Source organism: Nuphar pumila, chromosome 6 (assembly GCF_984573655.1).
Source record: "Nuphar pumila chromosome 6, dmNupPumi1.hap1.1, whole genome shotgun sequence".
NCBI lineage: Eukaryota > Viridiplantae > Streptophyta > Magnoliopsida > Nymphaeales > Nymphaeaceae > Nuphar > Nuphar pumila.
Window position 1 is genome coordinate 45,500,264 of NC_143254.1, and position 13,812 is coordinate 45,514,075.

General features: G+C 35.2%; 1 protein-coding gene across 2 annotated transcripts in view; it reads right to left on the reverse strand.

Annotated features, from left to right (window-relative positions):
* LOC149834769 (AP-5 complex subunit zeta-1) overlaps positions 1 to 13,812 on the reverse strand; it is a 116,818-nt gene that overhangs the window by 59,748 nt on the left and 43,258 nt on the right. Inside the window, exon 4 of one of the 2 annotated variants that reach the window (XM_090011539.1) lies at positions 12,877 to 12,973. In XM_090011539.1, coding sequence (XP_089867665.1) covers positions 12,877 to 12,973 — 97 coding nt within the window. Of the gene's footprint in view, positions 1 to 12,088; positions 12,797 to 12,876; positions 12,974 to 13,812 lie in introns of those variants that run through there. The other variant, XM_090011540.1, reaches the window with a different exon arrangement.

Here is a 13,812-nt window from a genome sequence, read left to right on the forward strand (position 1 = left end):
GATGCTAATAATTTTCTTCTTCATCATCAAATGCATCATTAGAAGGAATACTGGGCTCAGCTAAATCCATGTTTGTTACGTTGAATTCATGTTCTCCCTCGAAGTCACACTCTTCTGGGTTTACATCCCAAAATTTGGATGTTCCTTGTCTGCATTATAAACCCAATTTGAAAATGATAAATACAATACAAGTATATTTAAATGAAAACTAAGAAATAATCAAATAACTAAGAGAGAAAATTAGTACCTGTATTCATCATTGCTTCGCGAAAGTAATCGAAGATTTCAATGAACATATACTAAATCCTCTGCACGCTTGCTGGTGAGTTTATTTCTCTTCATGTTGTGGATTTGAGAATATGTGCTCCAATTTCTTTCACAACAAGATGAACTAGCAGGCTGCGATAGCAATCTTAATGCAAGACGTTGCAGAAGAGGTGTTTCTGATCCAAATGTTGACCACCATGTGATAGGATCTATATTATCTTCTTCTCTCGCGAATAATGCCGGTGCATATAATCTCGAAAATGAAAATTTTCAAAACTCTTGTGTGACTTGATGTAGAAGATATGCTTCTGGAAAAAGTCTTGTCATACACATATTTCTATGTCTTGATAGCTCTGGGTCTAAATTTGGAGGGACACCACCAGCCCGCCACTTATTTGCATAATATTTTGGATTAAGAGAATGTGCCATGCAATGCAAAGGAGTGTTGCTCTTATCCCATCTTCTGACTAAAATTGAATGAATATGATTAAAAAAATCTGAATCATCCAATGCAGGATTTTTTTCTTCATGCATGAAAACTATAGCTTGTATTTTTTCAATCATATTATCCCACATTTCATAAACTCTGTGAAGCATGGGCTCATCCTTATCAACTTCTCTTAACATTTCCCAAATAGGTTGCGTAAATTGAAGGAAGTATACCACTTTGTCCCAAAACTCATCATCAAGAATGAATTTCTTAATTTCTTGAGCCTTCGTATCATCATCAACACGATAGAATGTCCAATTTTCATCAGTTACCATGTTAATCAAAGCATTCTTCACTCTTTTAATCATCTTCATCATCACAATGATGGATGCAAAACATGTTTCAGCGACCTTCAACAATTTCAAATCAGAATGCCTATTAAATATAGCATTAGCACGATGGTGGTTAACAACAAAATTCCTAATGCTTTTGACATTTCTTTCTAAATCTTCAATCCATGAACATAAAGCATATGCTTGTGAATTTTCTTCTTCTTTGGGGTTGCATATGCTCTTTAGGGCTAGATTTAAGTTGTGTGCTACACAGGGAGTCCAAAAAATATGAGGGTACTCACTCTCCAAACTCAACGCTGCACTTTTACAAACCGGAGCGTTGTCTGTAATGATTTGTACCACTTTCTGATCATCCACTTCTTTTATCACTTCTATAAACAATCCCTTCAAATACTCTGCATTTTTATATTCCCCAGATGCATCAACTGCTTTCAAGAATATTGGGCCACCAAGCGAACAAGCAATGAAATTGATTAATGGACGCCTTTGAATATCTGTCCATCCATCAGACACAATGGAAACTCCATTTTGCTCCCATGAATATTTTTTAATTTCTAGCAACCTCTCCACGTTTGCCCTCTCTTCTGCAAGAAGTGTGGTTCGTATTTTTTCTGAACTTGGAAGCACATAATCACTCAAATTACAATTTGCCAATGATGTAACTAAATCCTTCCAATAAGGATTTCTAGCCGCATTAAATGGGAGTGAACCAGAATAAAAATACCTCCCAACTTTTCTATCCAATTCTTCTCTTCCATATGTATTGAATGCTGCTTGTATCGTTCCTCTACCTCCTAGATTGACTTTTCTTTTTTTTCAGCATCTTCTTGGTGGCTTGCAAATGGCACACTGAGTGCAGAAGAATCGGCCATTGCCTTTCTCTTCTCATATTCTTCTTGTATTTTCTTGTATTGCCTTCGCATTGCCTCATCAACTTTTCTGCAAGCTGAAATGCCATGTCCTGGTATCTTCAACAAATGAGCCTTCACTCTTGTGTAAGACCCAACAAAATCTTTTTCGCAGAGCTTGCATCAAAATCTTTTGTTTCCACCACCTCCTTCTCCAGTTTTTGCAAGTTTATCTACATGTATCCATAGTGGCCCCACATCATCAATCCCACTGCAACTATCAGCAAAACTAGCAGCAGAACTCACATATTGGGATGAGGATGACGCAAGTCCTTTCCCTTTATCCGTCATTTTTATCCTGAAAACACAAAAAAAAATACATTACAATTTTCAAATCAATTCGAAAACACAGGGAGAAGGGGGGGCTCAGCCCCTCCCCTGCCAACCCAACAAGAGAGCGAGAGCGAGGGGGGCTGGGCCCCTCCCCTGTCGACCCCAAAAAAAAAACAGATGGGGGAGGGGCCCCCTGTCGACCCAAAGAAAAAAAACAGATGGGGCTCGGCCCCTCCCCTGTCGACCCAAAAAAAAAAACAAAGGCCCCTCCCCTGTCGACCCAAAAAAGAAAAACATAAAAGGGAGGGGCTCGGCCCCTCCTGTGCCGAAAAACAAGGGAGCAGGGGAGGCTCAGCCCCTCCCCTGCCGACCCAACAAGAGGCCGAGAGAGGGGGGGGGGGGCGGGTGCTCGGCCCCTCCCCAGCCGACCCAAGAAGAGAGTGAGAGACATACCTGCGAGCCGAGAGGAGGAGTCTGGGAGGCGGAGCTGGGGGCGGCGACGCTGGGGGCGGCGGAGCTGGGGCGGCGATGGGAGAGCTCGAGCTCAGAGGGAGAGAGAGGAGAGATTAGGGCAAAAAAAAATTTTGCCCTAATCCTCCTCCTTTTCATCGGGGGGAAAAAAAAATTCGCCCAAAAATGTGGACAAAAAGGACCCTGGGTGCGTTGACCGCACCCAGGGTCGTGTTGACCGCACCCGGTGCCGCACCCGCACGCGATCCCGCGTCGCGTCGCGTCGACGCGGGTGTGGCATCTGTTTTGCCGAGTCCCTGTGACATAGATATATAGTATGTTTTGAAAGGAAATATATCGAAATGTATGGGTTTTTTTTCTAAAATAGTATTTTAACCACCATTGAACTTATTTAAGGAAACTAGATATATGTAGTATGTTTTGAATCTTGAAGCCTTTTTTTTTAAAATAACTCTAATATATATATATATATAACCATGAATTATTTATTCTAGATGTTTTGTCAATCATTGTCTTATCTTAATGATTTGATAATGATGTCTTATTTTATAAAATATAAACTTGTTTTTCACACACACACACATATATATAAATATATATATGATAATCGTCAAAATACAATTTCTATTTCATCTTTGATAGACATGCATATTCATGTTTGAAATTCTTGATTCGTTACATGCTTAAAAATGTAAAATTTTATAAAATCATTTGCATATATGCTTAAACTTGATTAAAAGCATGTTTATTTTATGAGACTTTAATTATTGCATGAGTGTTTTTTCTATGAGAATGTATGCACTTAGTCTCTCATATTGTTTCTTTTATCTATGCATATGCCTTGGTTCCTTGTTAAAACTCTCTTGAGAACATCTTAATGCTATCAATTGAGAATGGTTCTAGATTTTTCATCTCTAGATTGTCGTGAATACATTTTGATAATCATTTTGTAATGCTTGTTAAGCATTCTTTTACATAAATAAAATTGTTTATTCATGTGTGTCGTTCCTCTTTTACCCTTTTTATGGGTTTTGCTTAAAGTGTTTTTTAGACACCTCCTTTTGAGTGTTGGAAGAACTTTTGTGGAAGACCACCTTTTGCTTCATTACATGATAACTCAATGTTCTCTAAAATATGATTGCATTATGATAAATTATTTCATAACCTTCTTTTGGCTTCATCCCTTAGTGGGTGTGTCCACTCGCACTTTATGTGCATGTTTATTGGTTCATTATTGAACCTATTGCATTCAAAATCATCTTCTTGTGTGGGCTCTATCCCACTTTAATGAGATATTTTCTCTATTTTATGTATGCCTTTGTGAGCATGTATTATGAGAGCTTTCGTGAGCTTCCTCTTTTTACATGATATAAAATTTTCATATGCATTATTTGCTTAGTGTTTCATGATAAGTCTTTTTTGGTATAAATTAAAGAATTGATCATGATTAAGCATAATTCGTGTTTATGCAAAATTGTTGTTATGAGACATATTGTTGTGATTGATTATATTGGCCCTTTGATTCAATTTTTTAATCAGTCCTCTTTGTAAAAACTACTATTTGGAAAATGATTCCCTTAAGTGTTTATTGCCTTTTTGTGGCATTTATATTTGTCCATCGCATGTTATTTAATGCATCATTTGTTTGGCCTTATTATTGTTATATTAGAAATGTTTGTTGAGGTGAGTTATGTGCACCTCGTGTTATGTCATTTTAGGTTGTCAACTTGTAGTTTGACCCTAAAATGACTTGTTATGTGATCACTAATTATGAGTGTGTCACTCATTTATTTTTTGTCATTGTTCCTATGGATGCTCTTAGTTATGTGAACCTGTGATGGATATATGATGGTTGGAACCTTAAATGTTTTAAGATATATTAAAATCAATGTTTTATTTGTTATATGTTTGTCATTACAAGTGTTATTGCCTCAAAAGTCTTCTCTTTTTATAACTCTTATCTAAGTGTCATCATATGTAGACAAAATTTTTATTACACCTTTGTGTATTGGTAGCCCTTTGTTGGCTTTGTTCTCTTGGTCTAGTAGCTGAACACACTTGTCTTGAGTGTTATTATATGTAGACAAGGCACGTTGATTCACACCATGGTGTGTGATTTTAGTCCATGTTGGCATTTGTGTTCTTGTTCTAGTCGATGAGATGTATGCCCATGGTTGGCTTCTTTCACTCATTTCAAGTGTCATTTTATGTAGACAAGAGATGTATTGTGTTTTAGCCCATGATTGGCTTGATACTCTGTTCAAGTAGTTGAACATACTTGATTTTAAGTGTCGTTTTACGAAGACAAGAGATGCTTTTGGTCCATATTTGCGTGCATTTTCTTGTTCTTGTCGTTGATACACTCATTTCAAGTATTATTACATGTAGACAAGAGGTGTTTATACACACCTTTGTGTGTGTCTTTTGGCCTTTAATGGCATTATGATTATGTTCTTGTTCTAGTAGCTTATACACTTGATTTGTGGGTTTTGGAGGACTAATGAGATAGTTGCTTGTAGTGGATGAACTATTGTTGAAATTTGTGAAATTTCATTTATATTTTGTCTTTTAAAGATCCAAGTGAATCATATCATTAATATGCATATTTTAAAATCAAATTGACTTTTTGGCATTTAATCTACGTATTAAGTGCTTATGGTTTTAGCCACCTTTGTATTTGATATGCATGAGTTTTTGTAATTGCAATCATTTGAGTGAGATGCTCATAAATGTGTAAGGTTCTCTACTAAAATAACATTCATTATTTTGCCTCTTAAGTGGACTTAAATCTTTTTGAACTTTTGTGTTTTATACACTCTTTTTATGCTCTTGACTCTTGGGTGGATGTTTTTTAGATCATGTCCTTGCAAGTTCACATATGGCATTTGTTTGGCATAGAATTTCTTCTCTAAGATGTGAGAGAAATCATTAACTCATCTTTTGTTGATAAAATGTCTCCCTATTGGTGATCTATGTGTGTTAAACATGCTTTCTTTCGTATGCTCTTATACACATTCCCTTGGGAGCAATTTGTTTTTATGTGAACATTGTCTTCTTAGATATATTTCTAATACATGAAATTTTTTACTTGATCTTAATACAAATCTCATATTTTGTGTGTTTTTGTGCACTTGTGAGTGTTCTTCGTGCACACACTCCTTACTTCCAAATATTGATAAAACCCTTTGTAAGAATGATTTTGGGAGCCTTAGTGCTCACCTATTCTAAGAAATTCAATATTTTGCATTTGTGGGTGTCTCCTTTGTACCTTTGGGTACTTTTATTCAAGTGTTCTTGGTGTGTCTTTGCACATGTATTCCTTTGTGGTGTTGGTGCTTGAAGTGCACATCTTTGAAGGCATTTTTACATGGTTCTTGGAGATATTTTTTGGTCAAATGTTCTTAGTATGGCCTTTGTGCACTTATCTTTCTTCGAGAACTTAGTGTGTTTTATCAATGTTTAAGGTTAATTCATGTTTTGCATAAACACTCAATCAAAATACATAAATTATCTTTTGAATCATTATCCTTCTTAATCAATGTTATGGTCTATTATCCATTTTTTGATATCTCTTATTTGATTAAGATACAAAGGTACTTTTTACTTCGAGTTCTTTTGGCTTGTTCCACAGGATCTTCAAGAGGGGATGAATAAAGCATCTATGATACATCGTGAAATGAGCTTGGGGATGATCATTAAAGACATTTAAAGGCTGACAGATGCAAAATTCTTTCATGTGCTATAATGATGACGACTTTCATTGAAGATTTTTTTGAAGACTGGAACCCTCCTTTTGTATCTTCAAACTTCTCGTTATCCCCACGCAAAGTTTGAGGGGGGGTGTTAAAATATATGTAATCATATATACATATATATGTATATATATACATAATATATGTATTTATCTCATCATACCCGATAAAGGGTATTTTTGTAATTCTCCCCATTAAGGGAATTTTAGTCTTTTTACATCTTTTATATGTATTTTATTTTACATTTTCTTTTTCCTTTTTATTTTTCATTTATTATAAAATGCATTTAATGCATTGCATTGGGGGTCCCAACCAAAGGAGTTGTTGGACCCCCAACGGTCACAAATGTGACCGTTGGGGGCCCAACGAGTCCCCTTTTGGGCCTCCCAATGTTCCATCTCTCTCACTCTTTCTCTCACTCCTTTGTGTATAAATAGAGGGGTATTCCCCCATGTAAGGTATGGCATTTTAGGCCCTCATTCAATAAAGCATATGTAACTTATGCCTCTTCGTAGGCTTATTGTGGTGTCCCTTAGTGGACCATTTTGTTATTCCCCATTGTGGGATTGTGTTTGTCCAATGTTGGACCTTATGAATGCATTATGCATTCTTGCAATTCATTTTCGCATACTTTCTAACAGGAGGATGGGGTTCTACTGGATGATCCTACACCCTACAGACAACTCATTGGATCTCTCACCTATCTGACCATCACCAGGCCAGACATCGCTCATGCTATTCACTCTGCTAGCCAATTCCAGCATGCCCCTAGAACTGTGCATATGAGTGTCGTGCTTCGGATTATTCGCTACATCAAAAACACTCTAACTAAAGGGTTATTTTATCCTCACTCTCTTCATTAAATTTATTTTCCTATATTGATGTTGACTGGGGAAGAAACCCAAATAATAGAATCTCAACTACTGCTTTTTGTATCTTTTTAAGAGATTCGTTAATTGCTTGGAGATGCAAGAAACAGCAGAAAGTCTCCTTATCATCTACTGAAGTTGAGTACAGGGTTATGGCAACCACTACAATGGAACTTGTGTGGCTTCGAAGCCTTCTTCAAGATATGGGAGTTGAAATTTTCGGTGCCTCGAAGCTTTGCTGTGACAACAAAAGTGTCATCTATACTGCCAACAATCACACCTTCCATGAGCGGACCAAACATATAGAAATGGATTGTCATTATGTTCGTGATGAGTATCTTCGTGGGACAGTTACACTGCCATTCGTCACTTCTGAATATCAGCTCGCAGATTTTTTTACTAAAGCACTTCCTGCTCCACGCTTCTTGTTTCTCCTTGGCAAACTTTCGGTCATCTCCCCGTAAAGTTTGAGGGGGTGTTAAAATATATGTATTAATACATATATATATATCGTCAAATACACCATAATACCTGATAGGGGTATTATGGTCATTTCACATAATACCCGATAGGGGTATTTATTTTTCTTCTTTCCTTTTTCTATTTCTTTTCTTTTATTTTTTATTTTTCTTTTTTGAAGCCACATAGAGGGCCCCACCATAGAGTCGTTGGGGGCTCCCAATGACTATTGGGAGCCCCCTTGTGGTCCCTTAAAGTGTATAAATAGGGGCTTTCCCCCCTTGTGTATGTTATGCTTTTGTGAGCTCCTTTTTAATAAAAAGAGTGTTTATTTTATATGTGTAGCCTTGTTACAAGACCTTTCGTATTATCCCTTAGCGGATTTCTTCTTTGTGCCTTTGTGCTAAGTCCATTTTTGGACATTGTGAATGCATTTGCATTCTTCTGCATACTTCATTACATGAATATGCATAAAATGGGAAATGACAGAAATGCCCTTGGGGCTATATATATATATATAGAGAGAGAGAGAGAGGGGGATACATATGCATATATGATATATATATATGTGATTTGATACAATTTAACAGCTAATACCACAACCCAAAGCATCCAGTCCATGCTAAGAAGTACAATAACTTCATTGAACAATTTAACTGGAGAAGTAAAACCAGTTAAAGCCAATTCATCATATCCACCAAAACCATAAACAACCCAAATTGCATCTTACAACCCAAAAAGTCTAAAGATACGACTGCTTGTTCTCTTACCAGCATTTCTACATATCAAATCAACAACAATAATGCTACAACTCAACATCTCCAAATTGTTAGGCATTGAAAATAGGCACCACCAATGGGTTATTTCCTGTTCCTTCTTAGAAAGAAGCAAATCCAAATCTGAAGACTATGTGACAATTTTCATGGATTTTTTTTTCTTTCCAACATAAGGCCATCAAAAAAACATTGCTTGCTTTGTACAGTCAAATAATCGGATACTAACATCCCAATGTGTTAAATAAACTGACACCTTTGCAAACCCATGTATCATAACAAATAAGACTTGGTCATTTTTCTAAGAATCTCAACTAAAACATAACAATATCAACCCAACTATCCTCTAAATATCATCAAACATGTGGTTTAATAAATGTCATACACAAGCATAATAATAATAATAATTATTATTATTATTATTACTATTATATATGATATTTGTGTATGTCTATGTTACCTTGACACTTCTAGAGGGGGCAACATGTGAGTGCCCGACACTTGAACACCGACACCCTTAGACACTTCACAGACACTTCATTTTTAACATAGAAGTGTTCCATAAAAAATAGCCAATTAGTGTCGTGTGTCCAACACTTTTGTGCATCTTAGACATGAAGTGTCTGATGTCGAACACCTTGTATCAATATTGTTTAAACCTTTTTTCTCTCCATATATTTTATTGTGGCCTTGCTCCACGAAAATTAGTCAACATGCCCCTTTACTATATAAAAAGAATCTCTCTCTCTCTCAATTGGTGAAGGAGCCAAACTAGTAAAAGACTCCCTCGTTATCACAGTCGAGCCTCGCTTAGTCCCATTTAAGAACTAACTCTCCTTTTCAAAATTTTGATTAATTGTATAGTGCAACATAGAGGAAAAGTATGCCTCCTTTTTTCTATTGAAATAGCTCTTTTATTTTTTACTTAATTACTTCTCTTTTTCCCTCACCTCTACACACACACATGTATCTAGTTTTTCAAAACCCACCATATACAACAGTTCGTACCGTGACCAACACTGACACCCCTTGTAAGTGTCCAAGTAACATAGGTGTGTGTGCATATGCTTGTCTGTCCAACTTAGTTTTATATTCTCTATATCCTTCAAACATTGCTTAAAAGGCACCTACTTTCAAGTTTCCTACTTTTTAATTGATAGTATCCACTCATAATGTAAACTCCTTCAGATACATCATATAATAATTTACAGGTCATCATTTTATGGATACAAAATACCACTATGTTTCAATAAATTTTTTAGGCCATTTTGTGGAATCAAATGCATGTTTAATACAACATGGTTACCACTATCAAATAAACCAGGAAGGGGGACATGAAATAACTGCCTATATTCAACATTAAAAAAAAGAGAACGATGCATATGTAATGTGACAGTTTTCATCTCCTGAATCAGACTGAAAGATGGAGTCTAAAATAAAGCAAGTGACAAAAATCAATGAATCTTGGACAGCTATGCCACACAGATAGTCCATTTTGACTCCCATTCCTTATCCCTGTAATGAAATATGAATGTTCTCGAAAAAGGTGATGAAATCACCAAACACATAATCTCCAAACAAGGAACTAGTGCACTAAGGCACACAACACACAAAAGATTCAATAGATCTCAAAAAGAGGCACGAGCAATGTAAAAAATATATAAGTTTATTAAAGAATAGCTTCTAAGAAGCTTAAGAATACAAAGGGCTTTAAGCCCTTATTTATAAACAAGAGGAGACAAATGGGAGCTGCCAAATAGATGTTGGGAGGAGGCTCCCAACCAGTGTTGTGAAAAGCATTGAGGCGTAGCGAGGCGCTCCACCAAAAACCGGGGCGAGGCGTAAAGCGTAAGCCTCAAAAAAAAATTGAAAACTTTAAAAAAATTATAAAAAAATTATAAAAAAATATCTAAAAATATAAATAAATAAAGAAATGCTTTATTGATGAAATAACAACCAATAAGAAATAGAAAATCTCAAATAAGTACTAAAAAATATGAGATTAACATATAAAAGTAACTAAAAAATAATTATATAACTGAAAAATATATGAGATTAACCAAAAAAAGTTAAAATTTACTAAGAAACTGATTACATAGCTGAAATAACTGGAAAATATATGAGATTATTCTAAAAAATATGAGATTAACATATAAAAGTAACTAAAAAAATGATTACATAACTGGAAAATATATGAGATTAACCAACAAAAGATAAAATATACTAAGAAACCGATTACATAACTGGAAAATATATGAGATTAACCAAAAAAAGTTAAAATATATGAGATTATTCTAAAAAATATGAGATTAACATATAAAAGTAACTAAAAAACTGATTACATAACTGGAAAATATATGAGATTAACCAAAAAAAGTTAAAATATACTCAGAAACTGATTACATAACTGAAGTAAATGGAAAATATATAAGATTAACCTACAAAAGTTAAAATATATGAGATTATTCTAAAAAAATGTGAGATTAACATATAAAAGTAACTAAAAACTGATTACATAACTGGAAAATATATGAGATTAACCAACAAAAATTAAAATATACTAAAAAACTGATTACATAACTGAAATAACTGAAAAATATATGAGATTAACCTACAAAAGTTAAAATATATGAGATTATTCTAAAAAATATAAGATTAACATATAAAATTAACTAAAAAACTGATTACATAACTGAAAAATATATGAGATTAACCAACAAAAGTTAAAATATATTAAAAAACTAATTACATGACTGAAATAACTGAAAAATATACGAGATTAACCAACAAAAGTTAAAATATAGTAATATACTAATAAACTTATTACATAACTGAAATAACTGGAAAATATATGAAATTAACCTACAAAAACTTTATTGATTATGTCTCTGAAATCTTGTTGTAAAAAAAAAATAAAATTTTTGAGCCTCAGGCTTGTGCCTTGAGGCACAGAGGGCCGCGCCTCAAGGCGAGGCACGCCTTTTGCGCCTCAAGGCACATTTTTTATAACACTGCTCCCAACGGTCATATTTATGACCGTTGGGAGTACCAGCTATAAGGTGGAATCTACAATAATGCCCCTGGTTTATTCTCTAAATGAGAGAACTACCCTATACAAAATGACCAGAAAGCTACTGGTCTATTTTCTAAATGACAAAACTATCCTTATACAAAATGACCAAAATGTCCCTGGTGGGCAACCTAAATTACATTATAAAATATAACTTAACACCATTCAAGTTTGACATTGTATTCATTAATAGCTTTTGTACGCTCCCCTCCTTCAAGAGTCTTTTCAGCACTACCCGCAACATTAGTAAGCTTGAGTTCGGGTTCGGCAATGGTTCCCATAACATATCCCCATAATTTTTTGCCCTTAAGATGATTTTTCATTGTCGCAGCCCACATCATATAATTACTTCCATTGAGATTGAGATTGAAAGAAAGCTCAATTTTTCCTTCCTTCCCTATGAAAAAGCTAAATATGGAAAATAATTATATATAAAAGAAGGAGAAGACAAGAAGCACTTCACCGAAAGGATGCTCCTCAAAAACACACTCCCGCAAGAAGGAGAACGCCAAGCACTCTTCACGCAATGAGCCTCAAGGTAATAGAAGAGTGGCTCACTTCCCAAGGCACCAAACATGCTTCCTTCAAGAGGCACTGAGGAAATGCAGCTTGACCACCAAGCTCTGATACCATGTAATGAAGTATGAATGTTCTCCAAAAAGGTGATGAAATCACCAAAAACACATAATCTCCAAACAAGGAACTAGTGCACTAAGGCACACAACACACAAAAGATTCAATAGATCTCAAAAAGAGGCACGAGAAATGCAAAAAATATATAACTTTATTAAAGAATAGCTTCTAAGAAGCTTAAGAATACAAAGGGCTTTAAGCCCTTATTTATAAACAAGAGACAAATGGGAGCCTCCAAATAGATGTTGGGTGGTATTTACAATAATGCTCCTAGTCTATTCTCTAAATGACAGAACTACCCTTGTACAAAATAACCAGAATGCCCCTAGTCTATTTTTAAATGACAAAACTACCCTTATATAAAATGACCAAAATACCCTTGGTGGGCAACCTAAATTACATTATTAAATATAATTTAGCAATCCCCTCATATATTAGTTACATTGAAAACTTCATAAAAATGTAAGCATTCCCGTATTTCCAGCCATATCCATATGACATAGTTGGACAGATGCCATGATTTTTCATCAAGTTGTACCCACAAATATAAGCACGTTTTCAGTAGCTTACATTTGAATTTTATTGTGTTCCCCTGGAAAAGGGAAACCAGTGACATACCTGTGGTAGCAGGCTTGGAAATGAACTCGAAAGCTTTGTCTTATTCAAGATAAGAAAATCAACTGTTGCTTGAGCAACAATAGGGTCTGCAAACTGCCTGCCATATGTGAGAAGACACATCAATTTGGTTTGTTTATTAGCAGATTAAAATCACTGAACAGGTCACCAAAAATTGTTTGTCATAACATGAAGAAATGAAAACCCCATAAGCCATACAAGAAGGCAACCGGGCAGAAAACCAAAGAATTAACAGGCTACATTCAAAGTTGTAAGTGATTTTATTCGCCTAAAATTTTTTCATGAGGACAAGTCAAATTCCTATAATTAATTGATCACACTTGCATGCTATTGGAACCACTTGATAACATGCTACACCTCATTTACAAATCCAAATAAAAAAATACAAGGCAGGCTTTGTGAATGCACACAACGTGATTATGCCAAGGATAAACTAGTTATATTCAAGCAATGCAACCACCCTTTGATAACGCATTCACTAGTATAAAAAAGAAAGTAGTCCTAAACTTACAAAAGGTATCAACGAACAGAGCCCATAACATGTGCTTCAAAAGGATCCACTTCTAAAAGGGACATGAATTTCACCACTATGACAGAATTATCGTCAAGAAATAGGTTACTTGAAACTGTCTAAAATGTTTTAACATCTTAACCAATCACTTGGGTTCATGAGAATAGGTTATTATTGCCAAGCAGTATACTTTCTAGGACTACAGTACTAATCAGGCTCTTAGTTGTCAAAAGAGGCGCCTATGCATCGCCTAGTCTGCCTAGGCAAGCTAGGCGCAAGGCCATCGCCTAGGCTTATAGGTCTAGGCGGTAGGGCCCTGTTTCACCACCTAGGCTATCCCTGCTTAGGCCGAAGGGACACGATTATCATTTTTTTGTCTCATTTTTTTCTTTTTCTTTTTTCATTTT